The sequence below is a fragment of the Oryza sativa genome, chromosome 7 (genome assembly GCF_034140825.1).
Source record: "Oryza sativa Japonica Group chromosome 7, ASM3414082v1".
NCBI lineage: Eukaryota > Viridiplantae > Streptophyta > Magnoliopsida > Poales > Poaceae > Oryza > Oryza sativa.
In genome coordinates, this window is record NC_089041.1 from 22,854,380 (window position 1) to 22,876,006 (window position 21,627).

The 21,627-nt window shown below is 40.4% G+C and overlaps 2 protein-coding genes across 2 annotated transcripts; both read right to left on the minus strand.

The window, feature by feature from the left end:
• Nucleotides 1-2,755: 2,755 nt before the first annotated feature.
• Nucleotides 2,756-7,317, minus strand: LOC4343617 (secretory carrier-associated membrane protein 1-like). Its single transcript, NM_001422209.1, has 13 exons — nucleotides 6,961-7,317; nucleotides 6,553-6,615; nucleotides 6,317-6,424; nucleotides 6,128-6,190; nucleotides 5,782-5,815; nucleotides 5,075-5,197; nucleotides 4,595-4,657; nucleotides 4,412-4,505; nucleotides 4,289-4,334; nucleotides 4,131-4,198; nucleotides 3,617-3,665; nucleotides 3,395-3,460; nucleotides 2,756-3,197 (listed from the first exon to the last, which is right to left on the minus strand). Exons 1-13 carry the CDS (start codon nucleotides 7,015-7,017, stop codon nucleotides 3,111-3,113), a joined length of 921 nt encoding a protein of 306 aa, NP_001409138.1. The 5' UTR covers nucleotides 7,018-7,317; the 3' UTR covers nucleotides 2,756-3,110.
• A 2,501-nt stretch (nucleotides 7,318-9,818) lies between these two features.
• On the minus strand, nucleotides 9,819-20,839 carry LOC4343618 (brefeldin A-inhibited guanine nucleotide-exchange protein 5). The gene is made up of 32 exons (XM_015791397.3): nucleotides 20,613-20,839; nucleotides 20,276-20,469; nucleotides 19,152-19,273; nucleotides 19,014-19,072; nucleotides 18,466-18,523; nucleotides 18,302-18,386; nucleotides 18,006-18,209; nucleotides 17,841-17,899; nucleotides 17,659-17,728; nucleotides 17,511-17,579; nucleotides 17,310-17,432; nucleotides 17,134-17,187; nucleotides 16,935-17,023; nucleotides 16,702-16,798; nucleotides 16,508-16,606; nucleotides 16,222-16,428; nucleotides 15,941-16,051; nucleotides 15,638-15,822; nucleotides 14,936-15,559; nucleotides 14,362-14,779; nucleotides 13,771-14,010; nucleotides 13,546-13,669; nucleotides 13,286-13,434; nucleotides 12,845-13,198; nucleotides 12,477-12,643; nucleotides 12,181-12,395; nucleotides 11,916-12,079; nucleotides 11,206-11,322; nucleotides 10,980-11,116; nucleotides 10,619-10,907; nucleotides 10,412-10,507; nucleotides 9,819-10,326 (listed from the first exon to the last, which is right to left on the minus strand). Exons 1-32 carry the CDS (start codon nucleotides 20,725-20,727, stop codon nucleotides 10,264-10,266), a joined length of 5,157 nt encoding a protein of 1,718 aa, XP_015646883.1. The 5' UTR covers nucleotides 20,728-20,839; the 3' UTR covers nucleotides 9,819-10,263.
• Nucleotides 20,840-21,627: the final 788 nt, after the last annotated feature.

Below are 21,627 nucleotides of genomic sequence, written 5' to 3' on the forward strand. Positions count from 1 at the left end.
ACTTAATGTTGTTTTTTGTTCATCAGTTGGTGAAATGTTAGGCGGAATTTGTAACACCTTGCAATGCCTTTTATATCTATTAGTTGTATCCTTACTTGTATATATTCTTATTTGAGCAGCTAGAGCATGTTCAGGAGATAGATGAGAGCATTGTGTATGTGAAGGATAAGCAAGGAAGGTGGCCTCTCTCTTCTCCCAGAGGGGCAAAAAAGGCCCCAACCAGGACTCTGTCATCCTCTGCCAGGTAACATCTTCAGCTCTAACTCTCTGTCTCTGAATCTTTTCTTTCTGTTTGATGTGCTCAGCTCAGATCAATCCGCTCAATTTCTCCTCTTGATGAGGCTGCTCAGGCCAAATGTTTTGTTTTGTACTCAAAAGGGTTCAGATTAGTTCAGGGCTTCAGGGTGTTCTCTAGTCCATGATTTGAGCTTCCATGAGCTAATTAGGTCAGCAGTTAGTAGAGTACTTTTTTTTCAGGAAGAGTTAGTAGAGTACTTGGTAGAAATAGAGAAAAATCTTTTCTTTCTCTTGCAAAATTGTTTGATATGATATGTTGTATCCTACTATGTTGATTCTGGCTGCAGAATTTTGGGGCTCTCAACCTTGTTTTCTTCCTCTCTTTTTTTTTTCCATTTCTTGAAAGTCCTTGTGGTTGTATATAGTAGTATAGATATTTAGTTGAATAGTGGGGATGGATGGATTCATTCTTCATTCTTACTAGTGTGTCCACTAACTCATGCTAGTCATATCTTATAGAAATAATAATATTCAACTTGTAATCTTTCAATGTTATTTCTGAAATATAAATTTCTGATGGCTTCTTTCTCTTCCAGATTATCTACAACTGCATATGGATCAAGGCATAGATGATGTTTTGGTAGTTTTTGTTGAAGATATAAACCTTATTATGGCCCTTATTATTGCTGTAGTAGTGAGCAATTGACTTAATTGTAATTATATGACATCATTAGTCTTCTGGTATTCATTTCAGTGCTGGATCAGCTAACAAACAATGCGATGCGTATCATTCTGAGTATTTTTTTTGCCCAATTTTCAGTGTTTCAGCAAGCAATGATGTTCTTTTAATATTTCTGTTTTGAATTAATTGTTTGCACGTGTGTCTACACTGCTGCTCTCTATACTGTAGCTGAGATCCATGGCTAAAGAAGTAACGAGGCCTCCTGGCTCCAAGCTCTCTGTAGTGTAGCTGGGATCATGGATTGAATCCATTCCAGTGAAGTGGGCTGAACCCATTTTAGTGTAATGGTTTGGGGTGGGTTGGATTGAAATCTGATGCGGGGTGGGTTGGTTTGGATTTTGGAGGAGAGGAAATGGGGTGGGTTGGTTTGGCATGCCATTCCATGAGGAGGTGGGCTGGGGTGGATTCAAATTGGATCTCAGCCCACTGGCAGGCTTAGTCGTGTTCCAATGTGGTCGCAGGCATGCGGTAGAGAATTAGGAATTATGCCGGCCAACCTATCGGCAACAAACATTGTGCGCAATCTCAGTTTCAGCTACCGACGAGTGATCCCGCGGCGATCGTGCAGCCTTGCAACCACCATATCGAACAAGAGATAGGGGAGGCCAACTTGGGCTGGGACTTGATACGGATGAACTCACCAACAATTTGGGCCGGAACGGGATTACCGTGTATGGGAATAGGTCCACTTGCCATCCCTTAACTTCACATTGAGTTTAATTGACATCCTTTATTCCCAGTACCAAAAATTTTTACCTTTAAACTATACAAAACCGTGTAGGAAGAGTCCCATGGCAGTATCAACAGCTGGTTTAGCTGACGTGACGTCCTAGTTAGAAAAAAAAATGGTGGGATTCACATGTCAGCATCTACTCGCCAATGAGGTTTGCCTCGGCGCCTCGCTTGTGTTCCAACTCCAACCTTTTATTCCTGTTCGCCCGCGGACCAACCTGATGAGGCCAACCAAGAACACAAATCCCCACATCACCAATCCACACAACTTACACAAGCTCGCAGCTTGCGCGGGATGGGAGAGAGAAAACTCTTCTGAGATTTTCTCCTCTCCTCTCTGCTTTTGTTTCTTGGATTGGTCCACGGTTCTTGGGGCGGCGGCGCCGTCGATCTGGTATTGTGAGGAGAATAAGAATCAGAGGCAAGTTTCTTGATCTGATGATGGCAAGCATGACGTCGATGACGACCGCTACCTCTGCCGCGAAGACGTAGGTGGGGTTGGCTGCGTCTTCAACCGCGGCGGGAGACGTGTGTACGAGGGTCACCCCAGTGACATGGTGCAGTGCGGCTGGCAACACGTGCATAGGGCGTGGTTCGGCGTGGGAAAATGAAAAGAGAAAAAGAGAGTGGGCGATGGGCCCCACCATATTTTTTTTATTTTCTTTTTTTTACTATGTTAGCTAAACCAAGTGCTAATACTACCATGGGATGATGGGACTCTTGTTGCACGGTTTTTTACAATTTAGGTGTGAAGATTTTTGGTATTAGGATAAGAGGTACTATCTCCGTCCCAAAATAAATAAGTGTAGTTTTACACTGTTTATGTCGAACGTTCATCCATCCGTCTTATTTGAAATTTTTTTATGGTTAGTATTTTTGTTATTATTAGATGATAAAACATGAATAGTACTTTATGTGTGACTATTTTTTTTCCATATTTTTTTTTCAAATACGTAAACCCACAGCTACTTATTTTTGGACGGATGTATTATCAATTAAACTTTGATGTAGAGTTAAGAGACAACAAGTAAACTTATTCCCCATGGACGAGTCACCAACAAATAGCATTTGATTGCCTATCTGATTTGTTTCCTGTACATATAACAAAGAGAATTCTTTCATGGGCTGAATCATTCATTGGTGTCGATTTATACTTTTTTAGCCCAGACGAAAACGAAAATGTTCTACGCTAGTAACACCAGCTGTAAAGCCTGTAACAAGTAACAACTGCACATTCTCTATATTGATGAATCAAGAGGACAGGTCATACAACGTCACTGTAACCTACTAACAATTTGAAATTGTAGTCAGCAAACAGGGAAAACATATATGTTCGTTTATACCACAATCTATCCATTCCATCAGAGATATGAGTCGGACCAATAATCTTTTCTGATAATTAAAAAGCTGCCCGCATAGCACCCCTAGTTGCATCACGCTTCATCTCAGCAGCTTTTCCACTTCCTCGGAAGTACATGTACACTTGCTGCATTCACAAATGTCAAAACGGCTCAGATAGACTACTTGAGAATTTATTTCATAAAAACATACTTTCTCCGTTTTATATTATAAGACTTTCTAGACACATATGTCTAGATTTATTAACATCTATATGAATATGGGCAATGCTAGAAAGTCTTATAATATGAAACGGAGGGAGTATTTGTTATTCGCAGGACTGACCTGGATAACCCAGATGCTGAGCAATGATTCGACGCAGAACAATCCAAATCCAACAAAGTAGAAGATCTGCAAAGAAAAATTACACCAATTACTTGACCGACAAGATCAGAAAGAGTTTTTTCGGTAGGCATCTGAAAGGTAAGTTGATTATCTTCATGAATCAAAAACTGCATATCTAACCATAGTTACTTAGCATCTAACAATAATGCGATGCACACTTACCCCCACCAAAGCATTCTTGCTGATGAGATCAATTGCTGGTAAAATCCCCCTGCGGGAGTATAAAATAAGCATTAGTTCATGCAAGTTCAACTCTCACAGACACTAGAGAATCCTTAGGCCCACCCTCCTCGCTACACTAGCTAAGAAGAAATCCATCCAATCATATTTTTTTTAGTATTTATGTATGTGTTAAACAGAGGAGCTTCAGATCCCACATATTGAAGTGCCTATTTTTTGTTGTTTCTATTGAAAAGATGAATATACTACCACTTCATGAATCATAACTTAAGCTCAACTAAGGAAACTCCAACATCCAGGGAAGTTAAATCAAATAGTACAATGTTCTTATGCGTCAATATTATATTGCTGGAAAGCAGGTGCATCAAAACTTGCATAGACAAGCAGACCACTTCACTGATAAAAAAAGCCATTTGTACAACATGCAAGTAGGTCACCCTTTTAGTTTCAGTTTCCATATTCCCATTGACAGAATATGAACAAGCAGGGAACTTACGCCAATGATTTCCCCTCGAAGACAACAGGAGGAGCCACAGCAGAAAATACACAGAAAAGAATATGGAACTGCAAAGACAGGAAATTCAAGAATTATGTTCCCACACATTCAAAATCACCGAATATCTTACTAACATATAACAAGGACTCCTCACTTACCAGGTAAACCAAGAAGAACAATCCAAACTTCAAGGCACTATCAGTCCTACAAAACAAGTGTCCAATAAATGTTACTTACTCATATACACAAGAAAAGCACGGAGAAGTTCGCAGAAACAATACCTCATAGCATTATACAGAGGTCGATACCATAAAACATATGCACCAGGAACCCCAGAGATGAAGTAGATGATTGCCAGCAACCATATCTTCACGCCTGAAAATGGACATAGCATTATTAAAGGATTACAGCCTTAAAGAACTGGTCAATATGTACAAGCAACGCCAGAAGTGTCATGAGTATACCTTCCCCCTTGACCCAAGCTGAAGTAACTGCTATGACGTTCCAGAAGAGACAGCAAGCCAATCCTACTCGACACCAAAAAAAGTTGTCTTAATTTTGCATATAACAGAATGGAATGTTGAAATAATTCATAAGACAGCCTTTTATTTCTAACTAGAAAAATAAATGGCAGAACTTGAATATAATTAAGAAAATCTCAAAAGCTCATCCCTATTGTTTTAGAATTCTTATTAACTTGACTTGCAATGCAGACAGTCACAAAATCTCACTAACGAAATTCTAATGATAAAACATGTGACTAAGATCGTAGGAGACTGGAAAATTTGCCTTTCCAGTTTTACAGTTGAAGGTGCAGAATTTCTGAAAGAAGGGTGAAAATGCAAACTTTGTAGAAGACTAAAATGCTTGTCCATTATGCAGTTAAAACGTTACCGAAGTGCAAGAGCATCAAGATTTTGGGAATCTGACAATCAGAAGCATACCAAGAAATGATGCAAATGCAACATATTGCATTCTTTGAAGGTGACTCGGTATCTCATTGGTGATATCATGATGGATGAGTGGCAGAAATGGAGGCCAGTTTTTCTCCTCAATGACAATACCAGCTGCAAAAGTGTTATACCAATAAAGTGGCATAAGTTTAATAGCCCGTGAGAAATGTTTAATGCATAAGTTATATTAGTCTGAACACCTTGTTATTCTAAAATGAACTACAAGGATCTACAGCTCTATCATGAAAGCTACACGGTATACGGATAACATTTTTGAAAAAAATAGTAAGATACACTTGTTTTGAGATTCCCTTTTATCTGTCACTTATCCAGGCCGGGGTGTGGCCTTTCTAACCTGTGCTACACTGTAAGCTGGTTTCCCCCAGCGCTGCCACTTTGGCTTTCAGTAAAAGCTGGGTCCTTTGGACCTTTCGTCTAAAAAAATACTTGGTTTGAGAAACTCTCGCTAATGACGTTACCAATACAACATTGCAGTTGCATTTCACACAATCGCAATTCACATGTAACAGATTAAGAGTCACATATCATTGCCACATTACCTCATAGTTTGTACTATGTAATATCTTAAATGGCATAGTTCTAATATAAGGAATCCTTATGATCACATGAGTCAACAGAGAATATTACAAAGCAACATTGTTTCTATGAATTAGTGAGTAAAGAAAATGAGCTTTTACCTCGCGCTGCAGCCTCCTCCCTCCTTTTTAGCTCCTGGTCAACAAATGAAGATAATAATGTATAAATGTAACAATCACAAACTAACAAACCATCATGGATCAAACTAATTATGTCTAAGTAAAGCATAGAATTCCTTGTGCAGGTAGTAAGCTGATTTTTAGAGAGGAAAAGAACACTGCATTACGAATTTATGATTCTGAATACTTCAGGCTAAGGACTGATGTCTGCTGTGTTTCGCACAAAAAATTAAGACCAAGAAGCATCAGATTACAACAAACTCTTTTGTTGACCTATCGTAATGGACACAACTAATGGGTGATACAACTGCATATGTTCATGGTGTACCTTCTCCCTCTTGTTCAATTCCGCTTCCCTAGCTTGCAGCTCCTTTTCCCTATTCTTCAGGTCCTGAGTATCCATACATCACACATTAGTAAAAAGCGACATTAGGTACTATTCCATGAAAGATCCTCTACTGTACTGCAGTCTAGCTGCAGTTCAACTGAGACGGATAAACTACACATTCATACAAACCTTGGAAGAGTCAAGAGGGATATCCACCGTAGCCCCAAAAGCTGCGGGCTCAGGGGGAAGAGGCGAAAGCCGCGAATTCGACGACACAGAAGGCACATTCCGTGGATTCTGCATTGCAGTACAGATTAAACAGTTGGTAGGTAACAAACCAATAATTGCGAATTCAAGTATTCAACCCCCACCGAGGCACCGACAAAATGGTCCAACTGAGAAGAACAGAACACCGAACAGCTTACCGGCATGTAGAACGCGCCGCCGCCATAGCTGGGCTGCCCTCCAGCCTTACCACGCGCTTGTTCCTACAGAGAAACAAACGAAAACAAATTCATCCGTGCCCGCACAAACGAGGGTTTAGGCACCAATGCAATCATCGCAACACCCCCCAAATAAAAAAAAATCCCCCTAAATTTAGCGTCGGTGATACTACAATGCGAGAAAAAAAAAACAATAAAAACGGCCACCGATTCACCCACGGCACACGGTTAGATCTGCGGCCGCCAACCAGATCCAACCACGAACGAAGAACACACACGCCACTCCTCAGAACGCGCACGGAGGAGAAGGGCAAGGAAACACGAAACCAGATCCGCTGCGCCCGGCGGGAACGTGGAGAAAGGGAGGGAGGGAGAGGATGGGTTCCTCACCGAGAAAGGGTTCACGTCGTCCTCCTCGAAGGGGTTGCTGTCGTAGCGCCCCGCCATCTCGGCCCCGTCTTCCCCTTCCCTCGGGGGTCGGCTTGGGCTTGGGCTCTCGCTCGCGCCGACAATGATGGCGGTGGAGAGGAGTAGTGGGGTGGGGTTTTCTCGGGGGAGAGGGAGACGACGAGACGAGGAGTCCTGCCAAATACAGCGGCCGCGCACGCACGCACGCACCGCCGCCCCCACCGAGGCAGATACGGACGAGTGACCGCGACGACTCTCGGTGAAGAAGGGGAGGGGGAGGCGGGTGGACGCGCACACACGCGGAACGGAATGGCCTCTGCACTTCTGCAGCTTGTAACCGCTCGCGGGGCCAACCCTCTCTGTGTTTTTTATTATTTTCTTGCTCCCAATCTTATTGGTCCCACGGTTTATGGAAATATTGGGTCCACTCACATTATGTGGGCAGTTTTGAAACTGGCGCCTCGTCGCCATGGAACAGCCAAAAGAGCCCAAACCGTGTGAATTATCACAGGCTCGCAGTGCCCTACACTTTTGTCTCTTTTTTTTAAAAAAAAAAACACGTTACAAATGTAGACGCTTACAACACATACGTACTTAGGCCCTGTTTAATTTCCAGAAAGTTTTTTCTAAAAACATCACATCGAATCTTTGAACACATACATGAAGCATTAAATATAGATAAATATAAAACCTAATTGCACAGTTAGGGGGGAAATTGCGAGACGAATCTTTTGTGCCTAATTAGTCCATGATTAGCTATAAGTGCTACAGTAACCCACATGTGCTAATGACGGATTAATTAGGCTCAAAAGATTCGTCTCGCGGTTTCCATGTGAGTTATAAAATTAGTTTTTTTTCATTCGTGTCCGAAAACCCCTTCCGACATCCGATCAAACGTCCGATGTAACACCCAAAAATTTTCATTTCGCGAACTAAACGGGGCCTTACCATATCCTTAAGAACATCTCCGAAATATTAGGTTAACATATCTTAAGATTAACGAAGTCACCATGGGTCTATGTCTACTACTGAAAGAATAATTATTTGTAAACACGTCTACTAGTAAAAGAATAATTAACCATACATACAAGTACACAAGTCTGGATTTAAACTCGAATAGTCTGGTTCCACCATAGGGATCCTAACCAATTGGGCTACGATCACTTCACACTTTTTGGCTCATGTTTGCTCTCGTCTCAAACGTTCTTATCTCAAATTAGGGTAAAACATAGTTCTACTAAATTTCGGTCTAAAAATCTACAGCTCTCCCCAAACGGTCTCAGATCTTGTAAGGACTAAACGTTTTTTTATTTACGATCTCAGTAAAAAGAGGGCTAATCCATACTCCTTCCGTACTCATAAAGGAAGTCGTTTTGGACAGCGACACGGTCTCCAAAACACAACTTTGACTTCTTTTTTCTATAAAAATATTTATTGAAAAGTGATATATGTATACTTTTATGAAAGTATTTTTCAAGACAAATCTATTCATATAATTTTTACATTTTCAAACTCAACAACTTGAGAGTTATTCATGATTTATATTATCAATATTTGACTTAAACATTGTCCTAAACGAGTATGGAGGGAGTACATAAGTTACATCAAGAAATACTCTTTTCACAATTTCCAGCTAACCCAACTACCCAAGTTCGTTCATCCAGCAACCAAGACACCAAGTGCTTGGCATGAGGCAGAAAACTATCGTCCTAGACCACCGTTTCGTGAGTCATGTGAGTTCATGACTCGTGGGAAATGGATTCTGCTTTCTCTTCACATGCTTGAAATGTGCTTAGCAAAACAGAGTTCGCTTACTGGTGAAGGTCGCCATCTCCACCGCACTCCACCAATTTCGCTTTCAAACGCTTCTATTGGCCGTCATACGCTTGAGCTTTCCCAGATTACTCATTATTACTATCTTTGTTTATTTGTCATGGTGTTACTACCAGTACCAGTTAGAATTAAGCTAGCAAGCATGAGATTAGTTGGGTTAGCTTCTGTTTATTTGTCATGGTGTTACTACTAGTACCAGTTAGAATTAAGCTGGCAAGTATGAGATCAGTCGGAGTTAACTTCAGATGAACGGGGGCACATCTATAATCGACCTCTGTCGGTCTCTGGTGTTCTGTTTGTCTATTTTCTAGTTATGCAATGCACTAACGCATGATGACTAAACAAGCACCAATGCACTAGTTGTGGATGATTCCTGTTCACAAGCCAACTGAGACCTGTACGAATAAGCAATAATGCAGCTTTAATCAGTGGCAACTAACTAGTGACTTGACAAGGTACAACGCCCAGTATCACACAAAGGGGCACATCACTTTTTTCAGCTACCACTTAGCAATACTCAGAATTCTAGTAACTTCACACCCAGCACCAGCAGGGCACAATGATATCAACTACTCCTTCCGTCCCAAAATATAAATATTTTTAGCTATGAATATTGACAATTGTATAGCTATGAATATTGACAATTGTATGTCTAGATTCATAGCTAAAAATTATTATATTTTAGGATAGAGGTAGTAGTTCAGAAAATATTACATGTAATCTACTACCTCCGTCCCAAAATAAATGCAGCCATGAGTTTCCACGTCTAACTTTGATCATCCGTCTTATTTGAAATTTTTTTATAATTAGCATTTTTGTTTTTATAAGATGATAAAACATGAATAATACTTTACTCATGACTTATGTTTTTAATTTTTTTTAAAAAAAATTAAATAAGACGAATGATCAAAGTTAGACGTGGAAAACCATGGCCACACTTATTTTGGGACGGAGGGAGCTGTGAACAAACGAGCAAAGGAATTCTGCAACAATCGCAGAAACAGATATGACAACAATGATGACACAACTTTTATTGAATGCACCAACCTAGATGCTCTACCAAGAGTAATCTAGTATTGCCGTATAACAACACGCCTCGAGTACAATATCCTGAACAATGTATACATAGCACTAGCCAATGCTATTCCCTCGCCTCAATCCTCTACTTGTGTATAGAAGCATAGTTCCAGTCCCCGCATAGATAAATAATAATACATAGAACGAAAGTGGCAAGGAAAAATTTCATGCGCAACATGCAAAGCTAATTTTCTTGCGTACTTAGAACACCTGCAAAAACCTTAAGCTTGTCAATTTACAGCCTACCGAGCTCAGATGTGTGCCTTTAAGGGCGTTAAGCTTCTTTCTGACGCTCCATGTTTGCACAAAAATGCTAATACTGAATATACTCCAACAAGAGAAGATATATGCAACGGAAGGAGGTACAATCACAACTCAGGGCATGAGTGGGGTAAGTTGTTTGCTGAAAAGGTCACCAAGGGCACCACGAACATCCATCTGCGGCATAACCACAATATTAGTACTCCACTACTACTAACGCCTTTAATGTGAAAACATACATCTATGATGGAAAAACATATACCTGATCACAGCAGATAAGTTTTGTAATTAATGGATAGAACTCTCTGATGTGCTTCTTGAATATCTGAGCGTCCATGATACACATTCCATTCAAAACCTGAAATTAAAACAGTTGAGAATGTGGGAATATAACATTATACGCAAGGATGAGATTTCGCAAAAGGCCCTATACACTACTATTAGAAGTTTAGAACCATATGCACTATACCTTGACAATAACTGGTGCTCTTAGGTCCAGTACACGGTGTATGTCTGCACTTGCAGCTTCCCCAGTGCTTGGCTGGAGATCAGAAGCATCTTTCAAGATCTGCCCACAAAACGAAACAAGCTTCCCTTCTGCGAGGCTCTTGAGCTTTTCATGTTCATCAGATTCTATGACGTGCCCATTTGTATCCTCACTTGGGTCATTCCCATCATGTTCCACAGTTGATTTCTGAAGAATCTCCAAATAGATAGCAGTTCCAGCTAGTTCCTGGCGAAGAAGATTCAGTGGAGGCCTACACAATTAAATTTCAACTGTTAGAGAACTCCTTTGGGAAGTTAAATTGCATGTAGTCTTTAAGAATTACCTTTCTGGGGGTATATGGTGCATCCTGGTTCGAAGATTTGAAGTTGAGTTATAGGAAGAAGCAAATTCTAGGAGTGATAGCAAAATATCCATTATTGCAGTCTGCTGTGTGGTTTTTAGCCTGCTCCAGTACCTCTTCTGCAAAGTCCATCAAGAAGCACAAGTTAGTACATGTTCACAAGCAGAATTTGTTCATACATCAGACTAATAACCATCATATGGAGTACCTGTATGCTGTCAATGGCCCCAAGTAGCAGTAATTGAGTGATACATTTACTCCTAACAGTCTCCATCATAGGATTCTCTTCATCGTCAGTTTTGTCAGCCCCGTCAGCATCAGGTGCCTTCGATCAACAAACAGGAAAATTAAATACATATGAAAAACAAGCCAACTATGGAGAAAATCCCACTCAGTACTTCAGTACCAAGTGTAATGATGGTATGTTGCTGATATTATTAAGTTCAAAGGTGCATGAATGTCACGCCAGATGAGCTAGAACATGACTTTCAGCAAATAGTATAGTATTAACAATGGACAACAGCCAACATGTCAGAAGAGAATACATATATTCAAAATTATGCGTTGATTACTACTTATAATATGCAAACAAAATTGGCTAGCATATCAACGAAGTAATACCATTTCAAAAGTTTATAACTGTGTCTACAGATTTACTGATTTCAAACATTCCAGCTAGCTCTGTTCACACACAATGAACTCAGGTGTCCAGAAATTACTGCACGGTTCCATATTTTTGCCAGATATATAGGAACCAAAACAGGAAAAAAATATTACTAGTGATTTTTATAAGGATATGCAATTGCATATGTATTGATATAGCAAGGAAAGGTACCAATGACAGTACGATCTGCTAATGTTCAAATCATAATATTCATCAATACCTAATCAATATGTGCAAGAGGAAAAAACATGTACCTTCACAGGTGAGGGTGGCACAATATCGTCTGTACGACCTTTTGATTTGGAAGTAAGACTCCTGACCAAAAGATTGTCCATCATATTCCCCATAATTCTTTGTCCAAAGGTCTGACCCCGTGGGGAAACTGCAGGTTGTGCTCTCCCTGATGGAGATGGCAAACCTAGAGAAAGACAGAATTAGGTTAATTATCAGTATTCCAGTTCATATGGAAGCACTTGTCATTGTATAAAACAATTAATGGATATTTCAGGACTACCACACCTTCTGAATTGTCTAGGCTAGTCTGTGCATTTGTTTCCTGATGACCATCCTGTTCATCAATATGACTTATTGAAGCTCCTCCTTCCCTGCTATCATGGTAACTACTACCAAGACCGTTGGTCTCTGCTTCTCTTGAAAGTGATTGCTGATTGTTTGGTTTCTGAAATCCTACTGAATTGAGGAGTTCGAGAGGTTGGGTTGTGTATGATGCATCTCTGACAAGTGATATTAACATTAATATGTGAACAACAAAAGCACAATTAATTTTAATGGGAAAATAGAACTTGAGGAGATACCTAATGCTCTTTAGAAGTGTTTCCCAGTCGCTGTCACTGAATTGGTGACCACCAACCTCTATGAGATGAACTAAAGCTCCAAGAGCAATTGAAACAACAGTCTGGTCTGTTTTCTTGGCACACTCAAGCAGCAAGCCCAAAAGAGGTGGAAGCATAAATGACACCTCCTGCAAAGACCACAATAAGAACCAACAAACAACTTTCCAATTGGATCACTTGATTTATGTGCAGGACGATTGAATTGTATTGCCTTAAAGATAAAGGAAATAACTAGAAAATAAAATGTTTCAGCACAGTTGACATTCTAATAGACCCACACAATTTCTAGGAAGCAACTAAAATCAGCAGGGGAGAACAACATACATTACCTTGTAGAAAGTATTGAAAAGGTTGCAGATTAACTGCAGAGAATGAATGCTGGTATCACGAAGCCAGTCATCCCCAGAAGAAAGGCCATCCCTTCCAGCATGCCTTACATGATCAAATATGGGAAATAATACACGATGAAAAATGCTCTCCCAAAAAGGTGAGGAGAATTTATGACCTCTCTCATTCAGAAGATCAAACAACACTTCAAGTGCACAGTGTCTAACTTCTGGTCTGGGGTCTAAAGTTAAATCTGATAGGCCAGCTAGCATAGGAAACCAATAATGCTCAGTAACATCAAAATGGGCCTCTGGAACATCATCAACAGGTTTAACAGCACCACCAGGAATGCAACCCTGCAAATGAAAAGAATGAGGCCAAAAAGATCAGGCCAAAAAGATCAAGTGTCCAGATGTGAATATAAGGGTGGTCACCATCCTAACCTCTGCCAAACGGTCTTCACATATGCGTAGGAGAGCGATAGCCTTTAAACTAATTCGAGGTGTGCATTTATTATTTGCGAAACCAATAAGACAGTTGACGCAGTCCATGAAGCAATCACCAACAACTTGATCAAAATGCTCCAAGATAACTGCCAAACACATCCATTTAATCAAAAAACAATGATGATAATGGAATCTAACATTTTTGGAGAAAGTAAGAAACACTTCTAATGCTAGCAATTATATTCCTTTAAACTTACCTTGTTCTACATTTTCAAAAGCACTTTCAACAATATGTTCATTCTCATCATCAGCTGCCGCGGTGAATATCATGAACACACAACGCCAACCTGACTTTATGCTGCCAACTTTTGATTTGATCAACTGCATGTTCATATGGCAAGATTTTTCATTACAACATCATTTTATATAAAAGCACCAGATCATCAGATTTCAATTGTTTGATAAGACTTATGAAGGCCTACCTGAACAATGCAATCAACAATTAGACCACGGATTTTTTCACTGTGACTATTTCTCATTAAAATAACAAAAGGCTTCAATATGTCATTCTGAAATGTGAATTTGTTCAATTCTGCACGTTCCAAGTACTTCATACCAAGCTGCCTCAATGAGTCAATTGCATACATGGCAACTTTCTCCTCGTGGTGGCTCCCAGCGGCAATAAAATGCTGTGACAAGACAGACCATATTCTCGCCCACACCTACATGCACATGCATAAATGTAAGTTACTAGCTCAGATGAAAAAACAAAATATTTAGTCATGAGTTCAAGACATTGTATATCACAGCTAAAATTTAATATTGGGATGCCTCCCAGTTATAAAAAGATCCTGATGTTGATGTGCATTGCACTTGCACTTCAAACAGATGACAGGCTGGTGTTCAGTTACACAAATCAAAATGGCTCCAGAAGTACAGGTATACTACTCTAGGTTTTCTTTAAGAACATGGAAACACATTTGACCAACTAGTTTTGCACTTCTGCAAAGATGTGGTGAATCGAACTCCAATGTAACAGGAATACCAAACAAACAATAAGAGACAGGACATACCAAACGTATCCGAGCCATATTATAGTAGCTTATCTCGACAAGCTTTTGTAAGCTAAAGACACGAGCAGGTGTCTGTTTCAGTTCTTCTGCAGAAACACCACAAAGAGCAGTGAAGAATTCAACAATGGAATCACTTGGTAGTTTTACACTGTTTACAAAGACTTGTTCAGCAGGCTTCCCAGACAACTCTTTCAGTGACTGGACAACAGATTCTCTCGATATTTGATTTGATCCCTGCATAACAGTTGCAGCAATTGAAGGATTTGAAGTGATATATTCAAGCCTGGAGACACATTCTAAAACAGCATTCCAAGTATCTTGCAAAGCATCCATATCTGTGTCAGCTAAGCCAAGGAGGGTCCGTAAAGCCTCAACATTTTTACTACGCATTTCCTTAGGAGCATGCAAAAATGTAAACCTGCAAAAGGTTAAGAAAGAAACATAAGATATTGCATTCATATAACTTAGCGCATTACATTCATAAAATTAAAAAGACAATAAATGAATTTACATATAGAAGTTTGCCCAAGAACAACCAGTGTATATCCATAAATAGAAAAAATAATTTGCTTACCGCACTAAGGATGTCAAGAAAGCATAGCGCATGGTGTCCATCCCAAGAACACGAGTAAGATGGATGCCAGCCCTAAACCCTTCCATGCATAGCACAACCCTAGGCTTGCTGTCACCTTCCTCCATGGTAACAGAAAATGTTGCAAGCAAAGGCCATCCTACAGCTTCAAGCATTGGCCTAACAAGCTCGACCTGCTGAGCAACATGAAAAACACCTCTCTTCTGTCCCTGATTTTTGAAAAGTGCTTGAGTCTGCTTAATGATTTTCTCACTTTCTGCTTTGGTATCACTTGCTGACTTCAGTCTTGGAAGAGCTAAATTGAGGATATTGACAACACCCCTTTCTTCTGTTTCTCGTCTGGGTTTATTAGTTTTTGCTGAATCAGGGAAATCGTCTTTCATCTTTATCTCTTCCTGGACAATGGAATCATAAATTTCCTCCAAGAGCTCCTTTGGGGCACATTCCTCTGCATCACTCGCAGTGTTCATTCGTACGAAATCTGATTTTGACATTTTAGGCCACACCATTGGGTTGTGGGCGTCAGTATTCAACATTATAACAGCATAAGCAAGAACATAAGCAGTATCTGCATTTTTGAAAAGTCCAGGGTTATCAGCACAGTACCTGCAAGTCATAATATACCATTTGAGACCAGTGGTTGACATGTCAAATAAAAGTAGCATTAAGACTTTATACACATACCGCTCAGCAAACTTTTCCATTATGCGATCAATCTTTTGTGCCTCCCCAGGAAGGCGAAACCCTTTCAAGAACTCACGAATTGCAGCATCAAACTTCAATCCCGAAAATTTCATTGAATCAACATAAGCATGCATCACAGCAAGAGGGAACTCCTCATGTTGTCCCAAATATTCACCAATCATAGCCTGCAAAGTTACAGTTCACAAAAACTAGTGGTTAGTCCCACCTAGCAATAACAGTAAACTAATCCTTCTTTTACACTTGAGAAAAACTGCAAGAAGCTCATTATGTTTCTTGAATCACCTTATCCAAGCTAGAATTGCTCTTGAGAAAGTGAGCTACAGATGTTGCATTATTTTCGATCAACTTATTTAATAACAAATACTCAATCCCCCTTGCTGGTTTGCGATTGAACTGAAAAGGAAAGGGAAAAATACTTCAGTTACAATCAGCAATGCAGTAACAGCAAACTAGGTTAACTGCTACAAGAACATGCATGTATTTGGTAAACATCATGAGATAAAGATTCTTGATTGCAAAATAAATAAAACAAAACAAAACAATTAAAACAGCAACCTCCCTACCTCTGAGATTGCAGCCTCCATTGTTGACTTATGAGCTTTAGCTATCTCAAACTGATTGCGACCATCCTCTTGGCTCTTTATTTCATCACTTGTTATGCTCCTTGCAGAAGAATCATTTTCACAAGCTTCGGCAACACTCCCCTGTTTCAAGGAATCTCTTCGAGCTTGCTCCCAATCAACCAATGACTTCAAAATACTCACCAAACACTGCAATTTGGGTTTTACGAGTGATTAACATTATATACACTAAGGACAAAAATATCTTAGCAATTTGGATAACAGTAACCTGAAGAGATGAGCCTTTCACAGAAACTGTTTGAGAAGATGCGGCAGTGTTTGTATCCGCATTTTGAGATCCTTGTGCAATCCTTGAGAGTGCACTGACCTGATAGTGATACATGTTCAATCAGATATATCATGTGGAGATAGTTAGAAGAGATACTAGTTTTCTAGTGTAAAAATAAAATTCATTGTGCTCACCATGCGTTCAAAAAGGTTTGGCCCCTCAAGGTCACAATCATAATTTACAAACATGTCTGCAAGCATTTGTGAATCCTTGCAGACTTTCTCCAGCATCCTGGTTGACAAATAAATCACATAATATATAATGTGCAGCACCAAGATGATCTAAGATAGCAAAACAAATAGAAAATGAATATGACAAATAGGATTAAACATCACTTTTGAGATTCTACAAATCAAATGAGTCATACCTAAGGACACTGGCCCTTTGGCTGAGTGGACTGTCAGAGCTATCGAGAGACCTTAAAACTATCAGAGGAAAGAAGACACCGATCTCACCCTGCATAATTATTTGAGAAAACAGAAATTATCATGATACCAGGAAAAATCCAATACTGTAAAGTGCAAACAGTATGTCCATAATGTGAACTTAATTAAATATTATTTTACCTTCAGACTCTCTCGAAAACGAAGCAATAGAACTGCAAATATCCCACAAGCGTACTGCCAAAGAAGTAAAAGACGGTCAATATGATAATAACAGACAAATAACCCTTATTATAACTACAAGTCTATAATGACAAGGTAGTATGCATAAAAAATTGAAAAAACGATTAAGAAATTACCTGAAAAACAACCGCAGATGAAGACACAGCCGCTCGCAGAATAGCATAGGAAAGATAGGCTTTAACTGAATCGATGAAGTGGAAATTTTTGGTAAATGAATCACTGACTCCTTCTAGCAATCCCTGAAGGCTAAAGAGTTAGCACAGACCATCGAAACAAACAGGATTAGCAACATCCGAAGAACAAAGATGTGATTGAACCTGTAACAGTTCGAGTGATAGCAGCCTTGTCTTTGTAGCAACCTCATCACTCTCTTCCTTCATGCTCATCTACAAGGATGTAAATGATATTCAACTCCGGTCAAAGTAACATTATGTACATTGTAAGCTATTCAATAAGAATACAAACCTTGCAGAGAGTCCGGAAGAGCAATAGTGCATCACGCTGTATTATGTTCACAGTGTCCAGGTCTATTCCACTGGAAAAGGAGGAGGGTTAGGGGTCATATGTAATCCGTAACTACAACCTATGAAGGACAGGTAAGTAGCATCACAGATACAGCACTAAAGACAGGTTAAAGCTTAACGAACCCTGATACTTTCTTTCCATCCTCAAGTTCAACAGCCTTGTCAAGAACAGCCTCCAACCCCTGCAAAATGATTTTTTTGGATCAGATAGAACTAATAGAATACATATAAATTAGTGTGAAATGTCCTGATAGTAACATTAAACAATAAGCAAAGCAATTTCACTACCTTAATATCAGCTCCTCCTGCAAGACTCTGAAGCTCTTCAACAGATGCTGGAGATGCTTCTGTAGCTCGATTCAAGGATAGCGCATCTCCAAGAGTAATTTTTTCATCAGCTTGGTTACCAGTGGATACTTCACCATTCTCTGATTCCTCTGTGCTAGATGATGGTTCTTCTTTCATTGCAGAGCTGGCAGGTGGTACAGAAACCTGACAAAAAAGGCAAGGCACACACCTCGTTCCTTCAGTAAATCATCTCCCTTTGCATAATGCCAATAGAAGTTATGGGGAAAATTTTTTGCCTGCTCAGATTCCATCCGCCTGAATACGATGCTGATCATCTGGGTTAACATGGCCTTTGAGGTAGCCTGGTTCACAGGGCTCTTGCTATGGAAATATTGTAAAGTATCAGACAGGTTTCCAAGTCAAAATACAGCAGATCATGAGGTGGCTATATAACATGTACCTGTTGAGAGCAATATTATAGCATACTCTAATCACTCCAAGCAAAGGTTCTCCATGTACTGCACTCAAACAAACAGCTCAAAATTATGTATGGTGTCTCCCGTTATTCTTCTATATGGATACGGAAAAGGGAGATACATGAAAGTCCCATCACAAGCCTTGTAAAGGCGATAGCTAGATTAATATCTTCCACTGTGTTCACTTACAGGATTTTTGTAAAAGACAACTGCAATTTCTTCATGAATTCACCAAAGAAAATGTAAGAAACAAAATAGCATCGAAAATTAGATAATCCCTGTTGCAGTGCTATGTACACAAAGTGTTTGATATGTTCATCTAATTCCCGTAGGCACTATTTAGTGGGTAAAACTTCAGGAGAAGGTCTGCCCACAGGGACCAACCCATAATGGATAATAAGATTAGCATTTGCCTAGCATGCCAGCATGATTCAAAGATGCCATATACAATATCGTGTTAGCTCCTAAACTTCCTAATAAATGGAAAGTTTGAGCAACATGGAAAATAAGCTTAGCAAGGTAAGTAGGTCACCTCTAAATCTATTTGAAGCAACAGCATTGAGAAGCACTTTCAAGACTTGGAGAACAGTGCTGCAACACAGATGTCACCCAGTTCAGTGCATGTGCAAAAGTGTGATCCAACATAATATCATCTTAAAGTGATGTGTACCTGTCAGAGGAGGTGTTATCAACACAACCGCAGACCATGTTCAGGATGTCAGTAAATAGAGGGGAATTTTTACCACCCTCTAAACCAGGGTCGCCTTCTAGATGGTCATAAGCAATAAGTTTCTGGTAATTGAAAATGGAACAGGTCAATCAGAAAATACATTTCAATTCCCGCAAAAAAAAAAAAGAAAAGACATTTTTCAATAATTGTAGCATGTAAAAGAAAAGGTAAAACCTTGTTGGCAACGTAAAGGTGGTAAACATATATTACGGGCATGATTCTAGGTCCAAAATTTGATGTAATGAAAAGTAGTGGCAATTAGGGAATTCATATGGTCTGCAACTCAGCCAGGATGAGAAGCACTGCCTGACCAAACGAACAGGGAAATGAATCTTACACGTCATACAAAGACGATAACTAATAAACGGCATACCTGTATATCTATATGTATAGCAGCATGATGAGTCAAACTCTGATTTTCATTAAACGCTACTAGCAAAATGAATTGGCACATTAACCAAAAAAAATCCCATGAAAAAGTGTTAAACTTAAGTAGGCATGTGTGTCCACCATGTTTGCGTTTTTTGATTTTGAACTATATGTAGCATTTTAGTGAAGTTAGTTGATGTGGATCTTGCAGTGCTGTCTCAATTGTTATTCAGATGCTAACTATTAATTCTGATGCATTAATTTACTTTCTAAATCGCACTCTATATACAGTTGAAGTCTTTAACACAGCCTCTTCAAAGAAAGCTCATTACTGTATTGCATACTTCGATGATGCGTCTGCAAGACCCATAGACTACTAGAAAAATTAAGCAGCCCCCCACCTCCAACCTAAACAATTACGGAGTATATAAAAAACTCGAGAAATTGTGCAACACATCTTTAAATGTGAAATGAGGACTGATCCAGTCCGGTATGAACGAACTATAATCCTAGACGGTACAAAGTGGTTGCCTCACGCGATGGACCAATGCCGTTCACAGGAGCTTTGGTGCTAAGGTGAGAGATCTCCCCACGCATCTCAACAATGATCGGCGCTAAGCGATAATGTAACACACTTTCTGCTACATGAGCATCGGGCCGGGTAAACAAGTACTAGCAAGGAGAAGATGAGTTACATGGAGGCAGTCGAGCGCGGGCTCGACGAGCTTGACGTGCTTGGTCTCGAAGGCGAGGCGGAGCGGCTGCAGCACCAGCTCGGCCTGAGTCCCCTCCAGCACGCGCCCCGCCGACGCCAGCACCTGCGTGATGGGCGCCGCCGCCGCGTCGCCGCCCTCCTCCTGTCCCGCCGCCGCCGCCCCCTTGATGGCATCTGCGACACGCACAGCTCACAGTCAACTCACCCCCCCACCAAACCGAGCGCCACGGCGTCGCGGCAGGGAGATCCCCCCACCCAATGCCCGGCAGCGAAGAGGAAGAGGAGGAGGAGGATGGGGCACGGGCACGGGCACGCACCGAGGTAGGACTGGATGGATTGCTGCAGCGCGGCGAACTTGCCGCGGTTGGCTGTGCACTCCTTGAGCATGGCCTCGAAGGCCCGCGTGACGAACCCTCCCGCGGCGCCCGCCATGGCCGCAGATCTCCTCCGGTGGGTGGCAGAGGAGAGAGAGGGGGTGGGAATGGTTTTAGATCCGAGGAGAGGGAGCGCTCATGGGGCGCGAGATCTGAGCTTTGTGGGGGTTGGAGGAGGAGGACGAGGGGGGTGGATCTGTTTGTCTCGCTTCAGGCTCAGGCTCGGCAGCAGATCGCGAGGACCATTTTGCGAAATTGGCTTTTCCACGCCGGATTTGATACCTGCCTTGATCGGTGGAACGGTGGATCGCTTCGCTTCTCCTCTGCTACTGTTTTGCTGCCAGTTGACTGCCCCGCGGTGGATACCTGCGAAATTTTGTTACAGAATCCGTGTGGAAGGTGAGTGGGCCAGTGGGCCTGCCAGAAGACAAGCGGGCTCTCGTATAGTATTCCACCTCGTACTTCCTTCATTTCACAATGTAACTCATTCTAACACTTTTCACGTTATATTGATAATAATGAATCTAGATAGATGTATATGTCTATATTCATTAACATCAATATGAATATGGAAAATGCTAGAATGACTTACATTGTGAAACGGAGAAATGCTAGAATGACTTACATTGTGAAACGGTTGAAGTAATATTTTTCTATAACTTTTGCAATGCGTGACATGATAGAAAAAAAAAACAATAATGTTTTAGATCGGCACCGTGCATATAAAGTGTTTCTTATTGCGTTCGGCGAAACGTTTTCATGCATATTATGTCATAGTTTTGTTCATGTGAACCATGTCAATATAAGTATACTCATGTGTTTTTTTTTGTTTTCACCATGTTTTTCTATAAATTGTTTTTTTTATCGTGTGATGGTCAACAAAGCTAGCATATTCATTCGCGTATTAGTTAACTTCTTGCTCTTATTATTTATTGTCACCTTTCAAGGATAGTCATCC